The sequence below is a fragment of the Thunnus thynnus genome, chromosome 14 (assembly GCF_963924715.1).
Source record: "Thunnus thynnus chromosome 14, fThuThy2.1, whole genome shotgun sequence".
NCBI classification, from domain to species: domain Eukaryota; kingdom Metazoa; phylum Chordata; class Actinopteri; order Scombriformes; family Scombridae; genus Thunnus; species Thunnus thynnus.
In genome coordinates, this window is record NC_089530.1 from 9,295,560 (window position 1) to 9,318,569 (window position 23,010).

The window sequence follows — 23,010 nt, forward strand, 5'->3', positions numbered from 1 at the left end:
TCAGCTGTGTTTACAGCCCAGAGCACCAGGACTGCAGACACACCCCCGAAGATCCCTCAGCAGCCCCCTGCTCCAAAAACACAGGGCAGAATCAAATGGAGACAAAGCAACAGCATCCAACCTTCCCCCGCCATGTCCTCCGTGAGGCTGTCTCCCAATTAGCCACACCGCCGCTGCCGAGGTGAGATAACAATAGAAGCCCATGTATCCCCTAAAGACCTCACTAGAGGACCTTTATTACCGTATTGATATCTCCTACATGTCACCACTGCCCTCACTTGCCTGGCAGAATGCCCGCACATTTTCTATGAGGGAAAATCACCAGAGGGGCTGTAACTCAATACAAGAAGAAAACAGCAGGACACAACATTAGGCTGAATGGTACATGCTGTAATTAGTGAGACACTGTAAGGAATAAATATAAAATATGGTACAGCAGGTTCAAGCTGCACAGTACATTAAAAAACTGATTAATAGGTGAAAGTACAAAAAGTCAAGATTCTGAACTGACATAAAATAAAATAAAATACAACACAATCTGCAATCAGTGGCAAATAAAATAAAACACAAACAGCAGTTGCAAATACTTTTTTTCTGTGCTTCAACATTTCCTACATGCATAAAACACAATTAGAATATTGTGACAGATGTTTTTTTTTAAATTATAAAGCATCCATCTTTGCATATTCTCCTTCAGTGATGGAGCACTACTTAAAGGCCAGGCAGGAAAAAAAAATCTATATATTGCATTTTCCACACATAGAAAACAATAAAGTGTTCAAGTTAGCTCACATTCTGTAGCACCACACATGAGATATTTCATGGACAAAATTACATGTAATTGAAGTCCAGTCGTACTGAAAATACATGAAAGTGGCCAGATGACCTAAGAATTAAGCAGTTAGTTTATGTGCAAGACTGTTACCAGTAAAAGATATTTAGATTGTCCACTTGGTCCTCGGCAAATATTCAAACAGACAGACAGTTGTAGTGCTGAGCGAAATGTAATAAATAGTTGTTAAATCATAACAACTAACGAACTTTCAGTTATTCAAAAAGATCACCTTAAGTTGGTCAAGTTTTAACTAAAAAAAAAAATTCACCTAATTGCTCATCACTAGTAAGACATGACATGAAAACTTGTATCCAAAAACAGCTTCATTGAAAAAATAATCACTATGTCGACTCAGTGGCCTACAGTAAGGCACTCTTTAGATCTCAGAGATTTGCATTAAAGTGTCTCAAAGTCTCATGTATTCTATTTATACCAAAATCCTCCATATATGTTTTTTCCATTTCTAGTTGGACAAAATGTTACACAGACTGTTGAAGGCTTTGTGCTGGAAACTTTCAGCAGTACCACAGAGGCTGGTTGTAAAGCGCTTTGAGTGAGGCTTTACAGTAAATGGATATGGGGTCACTCCTACTGAAAAGCCGAGGTCAGGCTCTCAGAGAGCCGGTCTTTGTGTGAGTGGTCATAAAACACTACAGGCATCCATTTCAAATGTCCCAGCTGTCACTGAAGTACTGGTCCTCTTCTTCCTCCTCCTCTTCCTCCTCTTCTTCCTCAATCCCATTTTCCATGAGGTCATCATCTTGTAATTCAGTCGCTTCCTCTTCCTCCTCTTTTTCCTCTTTGAGCTGTGCGAGCATGGTTTGTAAAGTGGCTTTTACTTCCTGAACTTCCTTTTCTAGCGACTGTGCGGTGCAAGTTAAGGAAAAATATGATGCTGCGAACATAAGCAAACTCAGAGTCACACATTTGCATTAACATGTAAATAAAAAAGCATGCCAGCAGACAAATATCAGGGCAAGTGTGACACTTGTGGCCCTCGATGGTTAATGGTAATAGCAGAGGACAGCCATAACCTGATGAAGTCATCAATCTCCAATTTGGCCAAGTCATACCCAATTTAACCCCATCCAATTCACTATTCATGAGCTCATCTCATCTGTGAAGCGGGGTGGCAGTGTGGGGACCCAAGCAAACAGACTGCCCAGCTAAATTATTCATAAACCATCAATGAAACGGGATAGAGGCTGTCATCATAGGGGGATTGTTTAACCTGCTTAGAAACTCAAATTAATCGTGTGAGTGTCCGGCTTAAGTGGCAAATCAAAGGGATGGCTTTGATGGCAGATGGGGCCTGATGGCTCGTTTTACTGTCTGAATGGACACAGATTGTCCTCATTTATAATTAACCAACCGTTAAAGAGCTTTTCATGAATACTGCAGGAGGTTCGATGAGACTTTTAAGGCAACATGGTCCAAATGGGACCAAGAAGTCCAGAATTATGTCAAAAGCCCTTAAACTAACCACAGAGGTTCTGTGTCTGTGTGTTGTTCATCCACCTCCTTTTATCAAGAGAGGATATTCAATTAAGACCCTCAGAGATTGAAGGTTTGATCTTCCAGTCACTATGGCAACAGTAGCGTCATCCCGAGCTCAGTTTCTGTTCAATTTTTGCAACCACACAACAATATTGTCCTGTATCTTCAGTGTCCTCAAGTGTCCCCGGTGCGTTTGCATGAGTGCACTGACTTCAAAAAGCTGAGATGAATGACATGTAAGGACACAAAAACAGAGAGGTGGAGAGAAGCGGGGCCAATCTGTGTCTATCTCTGACTGCCAGTCTGCATTGATATCATGCAAACAGTGGAAGAGCCTGTACTGACCCCTGACAGCACGGCGGGGGACATGCATCTCTAATCAGATGTGAAAACAGTCCGGCCACACTTCAACAGAGTGAAGTGAGAGTGAGAGTGAAGGGCACACTGTGTAACACACTGCTTTTGGACATCCAAAGCTAAAGCTAAATAAACCTCTTCATCAGTTTGGACAGATTGTTAAAGTATTTCTGGCAGCTCGTATTCAGAGAAGAGAAATGAGGCATGACAGCAAATAAAAAAAAACAAAAAACAGCAGGTTAGGTAGCAAATTATCTTCATCCCCGTGTTGGAATATCGCCTTTTCTATCTGTCTTAATAAGCTCACAGTGTAGAGGGGAAAAGTGGAGCGAGAAAAACACACTAATCTATTTCCAATCAGCTTTCTAATTAGCGCGGAAAATGATGTATTGTGACCTGTAATCAGCTTCAACAGTTTCATTTGAGTCATTATCATGGATATTGTAATTTCCTCCAAGCCAGTTCCAGCAAGTGGAAGTGGGCAGACGGAACCGGAGAAGGAAGGGAGGGTCAGCGGGAGGATGGACATTAAGATATGACGGGAACGGAGTCATTACGGTGACATTCCTCTATCTGCCGCAGCGCTGCCGCAACACTGCCGCAGCGCTGCCCCTGTCTGCCTACTTTAATCTCAGCTCGTGGTGACTGGCAGCCCACATCAACAGCCCTCTAATAACCTCGCCTGGACTTTTACCATTTCATTTTCCAGTTGGCACATCCAGCCTGTCAAGAAAAATCCTCTCATCCCAGTTTATCTTCAATTCCCTCCCTGAATGGACCCATAATGTCAGATAAGACAGGTCGAGATTTTTTTTTTCTTCGAAAAGGTAGAGTCACAGGAAGCTAACATCAGTCAGCCTAAAGGTAGTTTGGATGTGTACTTTTGTGACTTGGGAGGCCTTGAAGAAACTAGGTCCCAGAGATGGATGGAGACAGAAACACACACACACAGACACACATATACTGTTCATGATATATGTATATTTAGAGTGGAGTGAAAGGATATCAGTGAGGGCCTGATCCCGGTTCAGTATGGCCGTCTGTAATTCATCTTCCAAGGTCATTAGTCTGTCACTGATCAGCTCACAGCGCTCTGTCAGCTCTGCAGCCTCGGCCTCGCTGCACACATCCTGGCAGGAAAAGGAAACAAGGAATGAAATGAGGGGTAAAGAAAGGAAGTAAGGATCCAAAAATAAAAACAGCAGTGGTTCAAATATCTGGCTCTGATACCGAAAATGAATAAAGACAAAAGTCTATCTGACAATAAGAACAGGCAAACCACCAGGAAAAATAAACAACTTCATCATTAACATTGTTGAGCAAGATGACATGTTGTTACTTGTAATGAGGGTAAACTCAACACTAAAAATAAATGGGTAAAAGTTCACTTGAATACCTTTTAACATGCATGCATAACTCAATCCCACAGTGTAATGTAAGGCTGCATTCAGACCAACATTAGTCAAGTCTTTGTACCAACACAAAGGGTTTTGGTAAAAAAAAAAAATTAGAAATTACAAATTAGAATTATAAATTGCTGTACAGTGTTTTGGCATCAGATAAGCTCTTTAACTTGTGGATATGTTACTCAAACTAGACTTTACTGATCATATGTCTTCATCTCATCAATACATGAAGAGCCAACATACTAATGCAGCCCCTTGCATTAAGGTAGGTCATCAATACAGCAAGTTTCTCTGCAAACACATTTTGTGACTACAGCTAAACTATAAGCTAATAAGCTGATAAACAGTTTTCATACTGAATCACATTAAATTCAATGTGTTATGACCATGCTTTTAAGCACAGACAATGCCAATAGTGAAGCATAATGACTGCAGTTTGTAGCTATCAGTGGTGACCTATCAGCGTTGGTTGTATTTCTCTCTCTTTCTGTAACAAATATAATGATACATTATGATACAGTATCTTTTCCTTAAGTATGAGGTTGATTAATCACCTCAGCTACAAGGATATTGGATATTGGACTTAAGGGAGCAAGTGTAAATGGTTGGGGTGAGGGCGGGGGTGGGAGGGGTACCTTTCACAACTGTAATCATTTGAATAATGCAGCTGTCATATGCTTGTATACATGTTTATTTCCAATACATACTGCAAACAAATGTATGATGGGTTTAATGGAAAATCCATAAAAATTGCTGAACAAAAGAAGAGGGCATAAGTGCAAATCATAAAATGATTTTGTTCAGTGCAAAAGGGTACATCACACTTCTTGACTTGAGTTGTTTTCTTCTCCCTTTATTTTTAGTTTTGATTATGTCTCCAAATATACTCTTAAGACCATGACTCACAGCTCAACAAGAGCTTTGCAGAACTTATTTTATCCAGAATGTGTCTTTTACTTTAAATCCTCCATACTGTTTTGAACTAGATATAGCCAAAATGTGAAGCTGCCAAAATCTTTGTTTGGCAAAGCTCCAAGGTCATAATGTGTACAATAAACCCCACGGAGCAATGTGCTGCAGATCACCTGATGATGCTGTGAGGACGAGTGTGTACTGGAGGATGATGGGGATGTCAGGTTGGCGGAGGAGCAAAGTGCAGTAGGGCAGAGCAGAGCTGGCCATAATTAGAACAGGCCCCTTTGCAGACGCCGTGTCCCAGTTTCTTCATACTTATCAGGCATAGAGAACACAAACACACGCGCGAGAGTACACAGACGTACTTCAAGCAAATAGACACACACTCGTGTGCACACAGACTGAGTGCTCTTGTCAAACAACACATAGAAAGTCTAATCTGACTCATAGCTGCAGGTAGAAAATATCAACTCCCTGCAGCTCAGAGGTGTTAGAACAATCACTGGAAAGTCATATATCTGGTCTTTGTCCTGGAATAGCACTCCTTCTCCAGATGATGTAATGCTCCAAAAGAAATGTACAACAACAACAGGCCTGAGGCGTGACAATATGTGTAAGTCATCCCTGAAGCAATTAAGGAATTAAGTAAAATTTAAAGTGAGAACTGCCTGCAGGACAAAAGATTTAAAGACAAAATCTTTGTTTTTGTGTGTGTGACACAATTAAATGAACAATCATCAACACATATCTGTCCTTAGGCGTCATCTGGTGGGATCCCTGTCCGCCTGTGTCAAGAGGGAAGCCAGTCAACCTATAGAATTACTGAGCTGTTTGTTTTTAGACTGCCAAGATTAGGAGCGTCTTAAACAGATAAGAGCCCTGTGTTTGTGTAGCTGATTGATTCCATACCTTAAAGCATCTGTCAGCCTTTGTAAAGTCAATAAAACCACAGGATAGAAAACAAAAGCTCACTGCACCAAGTGACACTGTTGAAGACATCCCTGACAGTTTGTTAGCAACTTTGTACTCAACCCTTTAAAAAATCTATTACAACTATTCAAGAGCTCTTATTTTGCTCCTGGTGGTGATCAAAACAAAACAAATTACTTTCTCTGCCACCTCTGCCTTTGACAAACAAGGAAACATGGGAAATGACATTTCAACAACATGTCAATTTGCATAATAGAGTCCCAAGCATACATATATTGGCATGTTGGTTCCTGATGCACATTAGTGCTAATGTTATAAGAGGCAAAGTAAGCAAAGCAGACTGCAGAAGCATGTTGTATTTAGAATTCAATATTCAGACCCATGTATGCACTGGTATGGTTATTTAAGCAATAATGAGTTAAAGGCAGCAGGTAATTGTGCATGTTCCCATGGGTGCTGTTTGGCCTGACACTTTGCGCCCGGTGGGCAAGACAAAGAACCAATATTGCACCGGCATTACACTCACAGTCATAATTGCTTTTACAAACAATAAAGTGGCTAAATTCATTTTGAACTCAAAAGGAAACTAACTAGCTTATGATTAACTAGTCAGCCTGTTATTGCTGGTGCTCTCTTAGTAAGTTAATGGGTCCACACTTAGAAACATTTAACACTATCTGTTTAGAAGATCATCTACAAGATTTTCTACAAATATGAGCGGGTAGCTGTAATTGTGACCCAATTCAATCTAGCATACTAATTAGAAGATTTTTTATTAGTATGCAGTGTGACCTGTGATAAAACCAATAGACTCAAAAAAGTCAGACTAAAAATGCTGCATTTGGTATGCTGTTCACCGACACTTGAGTCCCACAGGGAAATGCACAAAGGAAATGGAGGAGCTATCATCACAACTTGAGCTGTGTCCCACATCCATACTACATACTAATGTAAGCAGGTTTTGAGTATGTGAGTAGGTTTTGTTGAATATGATACTGGAAAAGTGACAAAAGTGAAAAAAAAGATTTAATACTTTTATATAATCTTTTTGCTTTCCAAAATATTACCTGGAACTGTCTTACTACCATCCACAATTTACAATGTTTACAATGTCAGCTGTGAGTGGGTCCTCCATTTCCTTTGTGCATTGCATTGTGGGAGAATAGTGTCCATCAACAAGTGTTTTTTATTATGCATGATGACTGCATAATGCATTTTTGAATATACTTAATTTCATCGATTTCCCATTTACCATTAGAATTGGTATGTACTACATAGCTTTTTATTTATTTTAAGATTTTTATTTATATGTATCTTTAGTTTTTGAGTGAGCTGTTGGCATACACTCTGGTCCCACAATGCAATGCGCAAAGAAAATGGAGAAGCTGCTCACAGCTGTGAAAAAACATAACAAAATGGTGGTGAAAAAAACTTAAAAAAAACAAGAGAATAAATAGTAAAACTTGAAAAGTCATTTTGCTGTCTCTGTCACTCCAGAGTTGCAGTTTGATTGATGTCCTATGGCAAGTATTGTACTATTTCCTGTTGGTACAGTATGTTATTTTGAAGATTGGTATAGAGGACTTACTGAATACAGTCATGTGTTGAATAGAACTGGGGTGAAACAGTAAAGAAAGTATTGGGGAAAAGTATTTCAAATTATGTAAAAAAAAACCTTTGAAAAATCTTTTATTTTCTCTTATTTCCTGTATACTAACTGCAAAAACAGTATACTATGAGAATAACTAGTTAATTAACATGTAGTATGTGACTGGAACACAGCAATCATCTCACTTCTGTTAGGACTGGTTAACAAAAACTACCTGATTATCAAATCCAATCAAAAGAATTCAGCATTTAATAATCTCCTTTTTTCTTTGTTTGCTGCTGTGGGTCAGTATGAAGAGGGGGATATAAGGACCTTGAGAGGATAAAAGTACAATTAGTAGAGATTAGAAGAAAATCGAGTAGCACTAAAACACACACGCACACACACCAATCAATCTCCATTGTGGCAGCAGGGCAGCAGCTTGGCAGCAGCTAAGTGGAAATCATTTACTTAAAGTCATTATGGAAAGGAGAAAGAGGTCAGACTCTCTGCGAGGCTGAGAATCCAGCTCTTCCACAAAGCTATCACAACACCATCAAGATAAAGATACGATACCATTTAGCAGCCATCATATTATTTGACTCAGTGATGCATCATACCTTATTGTGATTGAACCATTATATGTCAGCTAGTTTTTCAATACTGTGATTCAGAATTGCATAGTTCAGATATACAAGTCACTGACCTATCCACCTTGTGTGTGAATGTAAATTGACGGAGCTAAATTAAATTACTGTTGCTACACTGACCTGTTCTCGCATGCAGTGCACATGTACAGTTTAAATGAATAGTGGCGGATTTACCACTCAAACTCCTTTTTTGAAACAATGGGTCCTTGATTTCAGACAGTGGGAGACAAAAGCAGGCTCATTCTGCCGGCTGAAGGGCTCTGTAGCTAGCTGTAAAGCTAATGTTAGCATTAATCCTGTGAAAAGGTTTTAAATGCCCTTGATAGCTACATACTGTATATATTATGCTAAATGGCTAAAGCTGCATGTCCCAGGCAAAAAGTCAGCATCACTATTTGATGATCCATTTAGAAGACATAGAAATAAAGAAACTGTGCTCTTGACTCATATAGTATGCTTATTTTTTAACAAAATCCTGTTTGGCTGCTTAATTTACATATTTGGACAGGCAAGATAAAGTTTATGCTTTATTGTTTGTATTTTTAAACAGTATATGTTTTCATTTTTTAGTGTTACAGGAAAAAAAGTCTTTTAGGATCAGGACTAACCAGTGTGTTTGGCAGTAACACAGTAACAATTGGCTGGGGTTGGAGTGTGAACTTCTCAAATCCAATAAGGAGTTACACAGTGTTGCTAAAACTGTGATATAGTAGCATCCAGGACCTCCGTACAGTGGGGAAATAATACACAGCAGATATGATATTGTACACTGTTTTACATAACTGTTATTTTACATAACAAGTTTTGTTTTTTCACGTAACATGTAAACTCACAAAATGTAGTTAGCTAATGCTCTTTGGTCTTTGAAGGTGAGGCACCTGGCTGCAGCAACATGGCAGTCTTCATGGTGGAGATCACGTGTGGGGGCAACCACAATGGTCATCCATACACAGGAAGTCATGTGATGACATGTGGCAGAAGTTTTTTTCTTTGCTGCATTTGTTACATTCTGTGGTACATAGGCTCAAAAGGACGACAGGAACCTTGTCCTTAATTGACAGTGAATCTAGGCATGTTGGAGTGTCTGTGTTTTTTCCCACTGCAACTGGATTGTAGGTCATAGTTTGAGAGAGAGGCTAACATCCCAAACTCAACCTCAATCCATTTTCTTTTATAACTGTCGTTCTTAATCTGTGATCAACGTTAATGTTTGTTAAAAAGTGAGACATAAAAGACTGAAATCAGAGTAGTGAAAGCTTCAGAGCAGCAGATTAATGTCCACAGTATCAAAATCACTTATCACTATTACATGTGGAGCAAATGTTCAGTTGTCCACATACTTTTGGCCAGGCAAGGTATTCACAGCCTGGTAAACAGGAAAGAGTTAACAGGAATACTGTTACTTAAAAGTGGGTAATAGCAATTCAATTTTAAAGAGTTATACAATAGGCCTACAGTATATGTTCTTGTATTGTCATTGGTAAGTTTGCACATTTGACAAAGTAGAATGTTTTAAAAAATCATTTCAACATTTCTTAATGACTTCCTCTCTACAGATGACAGTTGCGACTGTCATCCGCCATGTCGCTGCAGCCAGGTTTTCTTGCTGTGAAGTCACATTGGGTTAGGCTACTATGGTAAGCTACTTAGCCTGAAATGCTATTACAGCTTACATTAGAGAACACAAACTTGCTGTTTAATATGCTTTAACTCTTCTGTTTTTAGTTGTCCTTCAAACCTCGCTGGGTATCTCACCATGTGAAGCACTCACAGTGACGTACCTCACCCAGAATTCAGAGAACCTAAGGTTACCCTGGTAACCAAATGTTTTGGAAAGGTAATTTTTTAAAAGACCACCCCAAACTCTTTAAATGCACAATATCTATTTACAGTCCAATGTTAACCACTTCAACATGGAGAAATCCAAAACCTGTCTAGTCATGGTTTCTAAGCTATAATCGGACAATCACTGTTCAGGTGAGGGGTTTAGTGAACTGTCGATTAGAACTTGTGCAAGAAGGTTTGAATTTATCAATTGATGAGCAGCTTATATACAGCTATTAAATGTTTATAAACAGTTGTGATGAAGTGATTTTGTTCTCTGAGTCATGCTCTGAGATATTTAACAGTCTATTAAGGGTTTGAGTGTTTGGTAACTATATTATTATTGCCTGTTAATGTAATATGTACACATGCAGATAAATTCCAGAGTGAAACCAGGATTAGACATATACATTATCAGACTTGACATCCCTTAATACAGGTGTCTTTGTGCCGTCTAGGTACCAGGCATGAATGTCTATAAATGTATGAATTTAAAGCAGGAACGTGCTGAAAGGAGAATACATGCTCAGCAACTCTTGGATAAATAAAGGTTTTAAAAGGCAAAGTGCAAACTCAGACAGCCTGCCAAGGCTTCTCATATAGATCAGTATTGATCAGGTAGTCAGACAGGTGACAGAGGTCATGTTTAAGTTAAGGTCAGCTAATGGATTGTTCTGTGTCCCAGTAAGCCCAACGTCAATGAAACTGACACTTTAATTACACTGATAACATTCAACCATATTGTAACAGTATTAGTGTTACCAACCTCTGGGTGATTATCTTCCATGCAGAACAAAAACTCCTCCAATTTCTGCAACAAAAGAGAAACATTTGTTGAGGCCACACAGCCATAAACCTGCTCATGAATGATTGAAAATGCAATTATGTTGGCTGTGTACTGTATGTGTGCAGCATCATCATAATGAGAGGAGGTTGTAATTATTCATCACCAAAACTGACAAGGAGAAAATAGATTAACTGGCTCATCTGTACTTCAGCTTCCTTTGTTAGTATTCAAAGTGTATAATTGTACATTCTTCACACAAGGAAGGAGGTAATTACTGTACCTTTTGGACGCTAACATTGTTTGTGACTTTAGGGTACATACATAAGAAGGCAGAGCAACAACAAGTAATTATCAGCAAAGTTTTAATTATTATTTTATTAAAAATGTTATTAAAATTTGTGCAACATCCTTCTTTGATTTATTCTCAAGTAACCCTACGTTTACTTGGGTTCGACCACCTAACTCTTCATTTCATATCTAATATTAATTCTTTTAAAAGTTGCGATTTTGCACTGGTCACACCAACTGGATGTCTTTGCTTTCTCCAATTGCATCGCTCTCCCAGCAACATGTAATCTGTCACATGCCGTAGATTGCAAAGGTTTTCTGGCATCCAACTGATCTTCCATTGTCTGTAGCCTTGAAGTGAAAACACTCATATCTACCGAACTAGCTTTGAAATTACAGGATATTTTTGACACATGGGTCCTTGAATACACAGAAAATTAAAGTAGAAAATTCTGTGTAACATCAGACATGCAGGAGGACATTAAATGGCTGCGAAATACAAGAATAAAAGTAGAACATGTCTTATATTTATCATGTCCCCCCCCCCCCCACTCCTCTACAGGTTATGAAAAACATGTTAGCTGGTTAGTTGGGGTATCGATGTATTGTCATTCATGCTAAATGTTGCAAAAAGCATTTACAGTATTAAAGATGTGTGCATTAAATAAATTACAGTTGTGTTTTTGCTTCGCTTCTCTTTATATATCCAGGAATACGTTCAAAAATCTAAAATCAACTAAATGTATTTGTTGCAAACACATCATGAAATACTATTTTTCTATCTAGGACTAAGCTGTTTCTATATTAGAGGACAGAGTAAACAATGTGCACAGAATGGAGACAGAAGAGAGAAATGGTTGGCTATCTCACCTTTTTGTTCCTGCAGAAATGTTAGGAGGGGCCGGGCTTTAGGAGGAGAAAGAAAAGCAGAGAGAAACAAAGGGAAAGCAGAAAATAGATCCATGCAGTTCATATAATGCGGTCAGGCAGGGCAGGGAAAGAAGACATCAGTCAAGTGTATATTTATGGTTGGCTGTGAGAGTCGTTAAAAGACGTTGCAACACGGCGGGAGAATAAAACATGACAATGAAAATCCGCAGCTTCCAGTTTGAATGAGTGCAAGTGGAAAATCTGCCAACAGCTCCAGTAAAGAGGCACCCATTTATGTTTATGGGGCATCACTGACAAACATTTGTTAATGGCTATAGTCCGGTCAGTCCATGCTGAAATAAGTAAATTGAAAAGAATCAACTGCTGCTGAAAAACAGCAAACATTATGTTAAATCACAATCTGTGAGCCAAACTAACAAAGTATAGTCTCACAGAAACAAGTCTGGCAAATGTACTATTTTTTTTTATTAATGCTGGCTCTGTTGGCTTTGTTCCTATCTCAGACAAGGCTGTCAGACTACGTGGGTGGAGGAAGGTGTGAGAGGAGGAGAGAATGAGTCGGGCTCAGCCCTGGGGCGGTGGACCTCAACTCACTGTGGGATAGACCAGCACAAAGCACTCACACGAACACACACACACGCATTCTCACTAAACGCCGAAACAGACTCTTAAAACTGCACTCTGCAATCTGTAGAACGAAACTCTTCAAGGAAGCCAAAATGTTTCCAAATGGTTGCCTCCCTCGCCCACATTTTCCTCATTTGGAAATACCTTCGAGCAAACGTGCTAATAGACTGGTGCTCATCTCACTGTGGTTGACAGACTTTTATATTCTGACAACAGCTTGAATGTACGCACTGAATGTGTCCTTTCCAGTCAAGTAGTAAGACTGACCAAGCAGGCAGACTATTTGAGGCTCACACCGCGGTAAAAAAGAAAAGAAAAAAAAGAAACAGCAAGTGAATGTGAAGAACAAGCTGTTCTAGTGTGACCTTTCAGAGGCAAAGATGGGCTATGTGTAGAAAATATGTAAGACCTCAGCACTGGAATGCCTCAAAAGGGCATCTTTTATATTCAAGATACTCTAAATCTCAGCCTGCACATATCAATCTGTTATGTACTCCAGCATACATGCATGCATGCAAAGACATTATATGAATAATAAATCATGTGTTGTTAACAAGGCATCTACTGTTGTATTACCTTAGTGAACTCTGAGTTCTGTAAGTTGGCCTCAGGACACCAGCGCCCGCCTAAAGCAGTCAACATGGCGCAGTCTTCTTCCTCTTTGGTGCACGGCTGGGTTGAGGGATATACTGCTGCGGTGGGAAGATCTTCGATGTCTGCTCCACTGCAGCTGGGAGTTCGCAGCTGGAGGCTTCGTAAGAAGAGGTGACATGCCTCAAGGTCAGCTTCCCAGATCCGCTCCAAACCTGGACAGCCAAAGCTACAGAGAGGAACAGACATGTGCGAGATGTCACCAGATGCAATGTGATACACTATTATCACAGTGACACAACACCATACTGTACAATGTGATACAAAACAATGTCATGCAATCTGTTAGCATGTATCACAATACAGTATATTAAAAATGACTTTATTCTCACTACAATGTAATACAACAGTTTAAGATTTATAAAAAAATTTCCAGTCACATTTTGTAACTTAAATATAATTTATTACTACACATTTGACACAAGAAAATATACAGGACCATAAATTGTATATACATACTTGATATATTATGTATAAAATTACTCTTTTATATATATATATATTGACTCTTCTTGCCAGACAATAGATGAGAGAATCCATACCTCTCATGTCTGTGTGTTTAGTAGGCTATGGAGCTAGAACATGGATGTATAATAAGAGCTGGATAAGGCTCCGCTGCTCAGCCTTGCATCCAGTTGCTCCCAGTGGTCACTCGCGGTATTGCAGCAAAAAATTCCCCTGCGGCCCAGAGAGCATTTTCCCCATAGACCACCAGTGTAAAAGAGATGTCTGTAAAACTGTTCACAGGACACCGCACACTGCAAACAAGGTCAATTATGACGCTTTCTATTATGATTTTTTGATCCATGGAGGTTTTGTATTTGTAAAACTTTCCTCGAGTAGAGAAAATCGATTTAAAAATCCATGATGTCATTACAATGTAAAGTCTATGGGCTGAGTGGGAACTCGCAAGCAGGACCAGTGGGAGAAACACTACTGCACATATTCAGTGGGCCACATAACGCAATAATATGAGCCAGGCGAGCAGCTCTTATTGGACTGAATGGGCGCCCTTTTTGGTCTGGTATACAGCTCTTATAATACATCCATGAGCTAGAACCTGGATGCAATTAGCTTGGCTTAGCATAAAGATTGGACACAGAAAGAAACAGTATGTAACACCCCATAAAACCACAGCTTGTCCTTTTATTTATATGTATGAATTAAACAAACAAACAATTGTGTTAATAGTGAGCTTTAGATGTGTAATGAGGTGTATTTTTCACTTTTGGAGCAAGCCAAACGAGCTGTTTCCCCCTGCTTCCAGCCTTTATGCTAAGCTAGTCACGTGCTAGCTGAAACTCAATACTTATAGTTGCAATAACTCATTTTTTTGGTAATGGGGTCAGAGGAAAGAAGTTGGGAGTACAATACTGATATCAATTATCACCTTTAATGTTGATATGTTAGACATGTTTGGAAAAAGTTACCTATTTACACATCTAGCAGACATGGAGCAACATAAACTTTCATTTGGAGTCATGTTTCATTTCAGGTTACCTGATGAATGTAAGAATTCACTCTGTGTTTGGCTCTGCTTTATAATATTTGTCTTTGTAACTAAAATGGACTGCATTTATACTGCATTTTTATATCTTTCTAGTCTTCCAACCATTCAAAGCACTTTACACTACATGCAAACATTCACTCATTCACACATGCACACTGATGGCAGAAGCTGCCATGCAAGGTGCCAAGTTTCTAATGTTCATTCACACACACATTTGGGAGCAATTAGGGGCTTTTTGGGGTCCACCTCTGAGCCACAGCCACTCGTGGCTCTTTTCTGATCTGTAACAACAGCTAAAAATGCTCAACTATGTTCACTAGCTAGTCGCCAACTTTGTAGTTTTGCTGGTAGCATACAGTGGATTTTTCATTGAAAACAGCTGCTTGCACTTAAAAATGACACTGATGGGAGCAGTGGGAGTGAACAACAGTTAAGTTGTGGTCAGAAAACCTTAACAATGAGCTGAAAGATGCTATAACGCTCTGTAGAGCTGAGAAGAACTGCAGATTGGGTGATAATTTTGAAGTTTGAAATACAGTTCGCAAAATGCCAAATGATTCCATAAAGTTCCTGTAAACACTTTTGTTACATTTATCAGGAATCATTCATATGTACATGTGTAAACACTAAGAAATAGCTTAAGTGTTAGGCTACAAAATGCTAAACGTACAGTATTTTTTTTTAAATAATATAGACAAAATGTGTAGACGTCATATTCAAACTTATATTAGCAAAATAGGACATACAAAATGATGGCAAAACTAAAATTACACTGTGAATTGCTACATGATTACAAAGTACAGTGGTTGTATAAGGCACAGTAAAGGACATCTTTAATAACATCTCTGGGATAAAGCACTGACAAAAGTGCGACAAGGGGAAAATGAAACATTCAAAGATTGTATTTCCATTGACAAAATATAATGAGAGTGAATGTCCTCCTGGTAGGCTGCCCTTTTCTTCAAAGAGCTGCAGCAGAGAGAGAAAAAAGACCCTGGATGTGTTCATCTCTGCTGGGGTCACTGAGTAGGAGTTCAGGGTGAGGACAAGAAGATTCTTTTTTGTTTATCTACTCATTGAGTTACAATCAGTCATTCTCCTTTACTCTCCTTCGCCCTGACAATGTGACAGCAAAGATGCAAACTCTGAGTATAAAAAAAGAAGAGAGCAATTAAAGCATCTCTATTTGATTGAATATATTATTCAGAAAATGAGCAATATAGTAACGGATCAGAGGAAGCAACTGTCCATTGCACTTAATAAGTTTGTGAAAGCTAGTGCCATTACAGCAGCAAATACAATATTTTCACTTATCAAACAGAACCTTATCTAGCTTTTATCACTACAGATGCATGTTTATCATCTGCTCTACAGTAACATCAGACACTTTATGGTATCTGGTACTTCATCACAGTGATGGAACCTCTCAGGGGGTGAGAGTATTGATGTTGAATTATAAGCAGGTCTTTTGACTTTCAAAAAAAGGTTTTCCATTTCTTTAAAATGAAAAAACTCCTTGACTGATTTACATTTGAGACCTCTGACCTTTAAAATATTTATTCCCCTTCGTCTTTCAGTGACCTTTAGATAAATCATTCCCAAATAAGTCTGGTCCCAGGTGACATTTTAGGAACCAAATCTATTGATCTTGTTAGAAGTTCTACCTCTTATACTTTTACACCACACACACACACACACAAAAAAAATGCAAAACCTGCCACACTAAACAGCATAAATATTTCAAAGTTAAAAAGAAAAAAAAAACCTGTTTCTGCTTTACTGATCAATAACAGCCTTGTTTCCAGGAATCCATCCTTGTGCAGAAAACAAACTAAAGCTGACAGGGACAAAGATGTGGGTTTTATACATATGAGATGCTTCAAACATCTTAAAGGGAGAAATGTCCTCCATCTCTCTGCCCGAGCCTATTTCCAACCCAGGAGGAGATTCACTGTCACAAACACTAATTCTCACATTGAGTGATTCAGAATGATAAAAACACAACAATTTCATACTCTAAGCACAAATATACTTACTTATAAGCCTCTATAATATATTCTGTATTTTCACCTAGAGTGTGCCTCCCTACCGCACAGTTAGATTAGAGAAATTGCTCATTTTCCATAATATGTAAACAAACTCAAAAGCAAAAATGCGCCTAGACAATATTGTTTAATCTCTCCCTCTGTTCCTTCTTCTCTCGCAGTGATGAGGCCCTCCTGAAAATTGAATGCCACTTGTTTTCCAGTCCATCTACTGCCTGAAAAGGCTGCCAACCTCTGTACGCTGCCAATGCATGCCTCTCAGCCGTTCTCTAACCTTCATTTGGCACACAGACAATAGAATAATTGCTCGGCCCAGCCCCCTGCCCTCACCAATTCAGTACTCAACGCCGCTGCTTCTGAATTCTGCTATAGTGGGGACGCACCCAGTGAGCCATGCCATTGTTATTTGTCTCTTCTGAAGTGGAGAGGGACACACACACACACACACACACACAGATATGGGTGGGCACACACAGTTTAACTTGCACACACACATGCCCATAAATCATTCTCTGTGGGGATTCAGTGTTGTACAATCATAAATTCCTCTAAAATGTCAAAGCCGGCTTCATTTATCACAAAAGCTCCTCTTCAATGACAACCACCAAATCAACAACTGAAAATTCAGACAACATGTCAGCTCCTAAGCATCCCTGTGATGGTGGCGTCCTGGTGCCCGTCGGTATGAACTCTTTACCCGGGGGTTAATTGGTGGCAGCCGCTCGGCCTGCCATCTGACAGTGACAGGGTGTGGGCGTGCTGCTCTGCTGATGGCCCAGTAATAAGAAGGAGAGACAGGCAGGCACACTCCTTCTACAGTCGCTCAGCCCCCCTGTGGGACTGCTGACTGACAGGATTGCTCTTTCTCCTAAAGGCATTACGTACGCACACAGACAACTACCGAGGAAGGATTATAAATCTAACTGTTGGACAGAGAAGCAGTGGTCTGGTCCTGCTGGTACCAGTAGGCTCAGTTAGACCTCTCCAAAGTGAACAGGCAAATGGCAATATTATGGATATTTTGTCATGCCCAGCTTTAGGTCATATGCTCAGCTGCATCTTTAGGTCTCATAAGAACAGTCAGACTATGAAAAACAGCTACTATCTTCAATCACAATGGGACATAACGCTAATAAGGATCAACTCTTCAGTGAATTAGTCTCATGAATAAAATAAAATGAGTGCCTCTTGTGTTGAGGATCCCTAAAATCCATAAACAAAATGAGAATTCACACATTATCATGAAAAAAAGGAGATGGGACAACTGCTGGCACTGCTGTGCTGCAACAACTCAAATAACACCAGCTGTGGAGAGGTGCTAATACTGGTAATATAGTGAAATACAAGGCGGTGACTATTTGATGAGGTGTGATGGATGCTGGATATAGTGAACTGTTTGTAAGATGGGTTGTCATCTAAGCAACCAGGGTGCCTCTGTTTTACACAATTTACACTTTACTGACAAGATTTGTTGCATCAAAAATGATAATAGAGTATTTTCCCACTGTGTTTCCCTGCTTAGATGCTCCAGGCATCTAAGCAATCTTAACCAAGAGAACTGGTTTTGCCTGAGTATTTTAATGACTTCAACCCCATTTGCATTGTAACCATGAAATATTATAAATGGCACCCAAATCTCGATAGAAGAATGGCTAAATGTAGGACAAATATGAGAGGCTTTTCTTAATGAAACATCTACATAATGTATTAAATAACTGTGCTGCTCATCTGAATAAAATGTTTTTTGTTCTGGTGACACACTTACAGCATCTGCGCTGCTCTAACATCCTGTTCTAGTCTTTAGCAAGGAAGAGATAATTGGTTTTTTCAACACCATCCGTCTCCACGGAGACCAGACATCTCACCAGCACTAATCTGCCTCTCTCCTCCCTTCCCACTCCTCCTCCTCCTCCTCCTCCTCCTCCTCCTCTTCTCACCCCCCAACAACACAACACTCCATCAACAGTAATGTACATTAGAGCTGACTGATAAAATTTACAGTGGATGATGGGTGCATGTGTGTATCTGAGTATGTGTGTGTGTGTGTGCAGCCGCTGTGTGTGTCAACGTTCATATGGGGACAACTGGCCATTCAATCAAACAAAATATGTGTCACTGTGCCAAACTGGAGCTGGAGGAAGCTACTGGTCCTCGCCTGAAGCCAGACCTGTATTTGTGATTTGAACTGGGCTGCCTCTGGTTATAGAAGCTGGTCCAGAATGGAAAGCCAATCAATTAATATAGAACGCGCTGAGCATTAAAATGAGTTTACAGTAGCCAATACCCCTGAGGGTGTCCCTTAATGTGATTTTTCTATCAATAGTGATGTGATTAGATACCACATGTGATCTATATCATCAACTGTTCATGCAATAAAGAATAGAGCGGTGAAACTGAGCGTTCACTAAAAGATAGGATGATTAAAAGGGGAGATATAAAAGTAGCCTGACTTTGTTGGAGGTCAAGCATTCAATGATGGATTTTTGTTTTATTGGTATTGATAAGGTAAATCTGGGGCTGACAAAGCATGATATATAATTCCTTGGAAAATGTAGTGAGACTTTCTGGATTCATAATCTCAGAAGCTCACATCAGAGAGGATTGAATGAAGGTGTTAGCATCAGAGTGTTTGTAAATATATATTTTGTAGTTGTTTAATAGAAGGGTTTTGTAGTTTTTTCACTGTATTAGCAGGTTTTAATACTCACTGATGTGTTGGCTTTGTGATGATTTTTGCGGTTTATGTAACATTTTGTTGTGCTTTTTTATTTTTAAGGTTTCTGTGTTTGGGGTGCAGCATCCTTTAGGTTGGACATCTATGGGTCTAGATTTCATTGGTTGATGTAAAACACCCTGACAAAGGCTCTGTGGTGAAACGCGTTAAGTCAGCTATTGTTGCCATGTTGTTTTTCCACATTTTTCATATAAGATACATGGCACGGACAGGTACTCTCAGAAAAATCAAACAAACCAAACACAAAGTGGCCATCTGCCCTACTGACAGTGAAGGTCCCGAGGCATGCCTCCCTGCTGGGCACCGAGATCGCAGCCATGTTGCTCCTTGACCACGCAGACAACAGCCTGCGCATCCCTCAACAACAAACAGCCCTGCAGTGTGTGACTGATTCCTGGCTCCCATCCAGAGAGGTGACCCTGCCTCTCCAAGGATGCAACACAGAAAGCTACCCCCTCTCACACACCTCAAACAGACAAGGGTCGGCCAAGCACAGTGTCTCTAACAATATAGGCTTTTCCTGGCTCAAAGTAAGCCCAGGCGGCCTAACCTTTCTCCTCTGAACACTTAAAAAAGAGAGACTAGATGAAAAGCACAGCTCATATGGTGTACACAAAACCAGTACCAGCACTATTCATCTGTAAAACACGAATAGTTCCAAAACGTTGCAGAATAAGACCCGATCTCATCGCAGCTGCTCAGCGTTGTCTGTCTGCTGAGGACGAGCTAAGCAGCTAATCTCCATAAGGAAGCACAAACATGCATATGGTGTTGACAGTTGACTGTGTTCCACACCCTCTGCTTGAAAAAGTCAGCCACTCAGCACATCACAATCCTGTTGTGTAACTGTCTGGCTGGCAGAGTGACCACACTGCAACACAACAGACCTGTCCTCTGTGATTTAGGAGCTGAGAGACTCAAATAGAAAGAGATGAAACAGTCAAACAATATATTGTTTTGTCTAAAATTGTTTCCAGAGAGGACGAGAAAAGGTTGAAACTGAGCTCATGTAGCTGTATGAAAAACATAAAGGTATAGAAAATATGTGTGAAGGTGAGAAGAGGAAGACAAATTGCGCAGGTGAGAGACAGAGTGAAATGTGAGAAAGGGGCTGTGGGAGAAAACCGCATAAGAAAAAGGTGTGAGAGCATGAGGTGGTGGGTGAAGTGATGAATTGGGGAGACGGTGCTTTGGTTAGAGGACAATAGAGGTGAGAAAAAAATCCCTGGAGGCTGTTGCTCTCTTTATGTCTCCTCCTTTTTTACCCCTGTGGAATATTGAGCCGTCGTGTCTGTACTAATAAGACAGACAAATGAAGAAATAAGAGACACAGCACAAAACACTCTTACCTGTGCAATCTGTCCTCCAATAGCTCAATATACTTGGTAGTGTTCTCTTTCAGCCGGCTCTCTGTACGGAGAAAGAAGCACAGAGAGAAAACAGCATGTTACTTGCACTTCATTTATTAATTTTATTAACCATGGTGGGGTATCCTAGCAACAATCACAGCTCTAATAGCATTAAAACCGGCTTGTCATTAGCTATATTGTGCATGGGCACTGTTAGGGAAGGCAGTAATAATCACAGTTGGTGATGGTATTGTGCTGAGAAACTGTAACAGTACAGTTCAGTACAGACTCCAATATACAATTGAGTAAAGATCATTCCCACTGCTCTAGGAAGGGATAAAATTGGAAACGGCCTGCGGATAAAAGGAGATATTATCATGGCATAGGTCCTTACATCGTGCCAGATTTTCTGTGGGGCATAAAGTTGGAGGGATAGCTTATGTTGCTTCCTGCGCCCTTCTGCCAGCAGTGAGCTGTGCCTGAGGAGGCAGACGCAGTCTGGATGGAGAGGAGGGCAATCTGAGCGCCGTTAATGAGCTCATGTATGAAACATGAGAATATGCCCCCCGCAGCAACAGATCTTTAAACACAATCCATTTATATCAAATTGCACCACATTTACAGTATATGTGCACACAAACTGGAACATTCAATATAATCCTCCTATTCCTTGAAAGACACAGTGCAGTGGTTCCCACCTTGGGAGTCTGGTCATGAAATTATTAACTGGATAAGCAAGAATCAAACATATTCAGCTACACCTATTGTGAATATTTTTTCTGGCTAGTAATTTGTTGCTATTTTCTCATACAATATTGGATCATTTTACCCCTTTAGGCAAGTAAAAAAAATTCAAATTAGCCCTTTCTCACAGTTAAATCTCACAGTTTGCAGTTAAATTTACTTATCTAAACTGGGTAGTTCGCACACTTTGTTTTTTGCATGAATACACAAAAGAGATATAACGTGTTAATTAGTGGGTTTTAAAGATGCTGATAGGTGGATTTTGTTATCTTTGACAGAGCTAGGCTAGCTGTTTCCCCTTGTTTCCATTCTTTATGCTAAGCTAGGCTAAGCAGCTGCAGGGTGTAGCGTTATATTTTTAATGGACAGATGTCAGAGTGGTATTTAACTCATCTAACTCTCGACAAGAAAACGAATATGTGTATTTTCAGAAAATGCTTCAACTGTTTCTTTAAGGGACATGAACCAATAAAAGCTGGGAACCAATGCCCAAGTGGCTTTCTCATATTGACTAAAACTCACACAGAGAAAAAGTAACATAATTGGGTGCTCTGAATCACACTGGGGTTTGAAATATAATTTGTGTCATTGTCTTGATGGTGGTTATTAGACAGCATCAACTCCAGGATGAGACAGGCTGCGGGCTGGCACAGCAGGGGGAGAAGGAAAATGGCTGAGAGAAAGCTTTGACACACACACACACACACACACACTTACACACACACATTCCTGTCCATACTTTGAGGAAGAAATGAGATGGAGATAGTCAGGCTATTTATGGGGGTTGCATGTGTGTGTCACAGAGTGAGGGAGAGAGAAAGATCTTGCCTGAGAGTCGTTTCGATTCAAAGTGGCCAAATCTGCTCAATCAGAAGGAAGAGGGAGGCTGCTGGAGTAGCTATCACATATCTGGTGAGTTGATCTGGTGTACGAGGACCAGACAGCTCACTTACCACCCCTTTAATTGCTATGTGAGATCCTATCCTACCTGACAAAGTCTCCCTTGTCGACTTCCATTCATGCCGGCTCCGTTAAGCAGCGTGCAAGGAGATAGCCGCTGAATTATACATGGGGGCATTAAGCCTGACTTTGGATGGCTCAGAGCATGTACAGATGTGAGGTGACAAAGTAGGCTATGCCTTGAACAAGAGCGAGAGCCAGATTTAGAAATAATATACTGTGAGGAATAGAAATAGTCAATATAAGAGGCACATCAAGATGGGAGATGCAGACATGAGTGTATTAACTTAATATTTCTTCCTATGCTGATACTGCTGATGCCGAGGAGAGTCAGTGTGCCATCCTGTCGCCATGCCAACCAGTGGCAAAACTAGTGAGGCTTTTCGGGTGTGACAGATGAAAATAATCTTTTCTTTACAGAA

General features: G+C 40.0%; 1 protein-coding gene across 1 annotated transcript in view; it reads right to left on the reverse strand.

The window, feature by feature from the left end:
* Positions 1 to 369: 369 nt before the first annotated feature.
* The window catches only part of disc1 (DISC1 scaffold protein), a 49,768-nt gene continuing 27,127 nt past the window's right edge, over positions 370 to 23,010 (reverse strand). The window contains exons 10-14 of the mRNA XM_067609668.1: positions 20,885 to 20,945; positions 13,172 to 13,415; positions 10,769 to 10,813; positions 3,695 to 3,819; positions 370 to 1,699 (exon numbers count right to left, since the gene is read on the reverse strand). Coding sequence (XP_067465769.1) covers positions 1,501 to 1,699; positions 3,695 to 3,819; positions 10,769 to 10,813; positions 13,172 to 13,415; positions 20,885 to 20,945 — 674 coding nt within the window. The 3' untranslated portion in view covers positions 370 to 1,500. The remainder of the gene's footprint in view (positions 1,700 to 3,694; positions 3,820 to 10,768; positions 10,814 to 13,171; positions 13,416 to 20,884; positions 20,946 to 23,010) is intronic.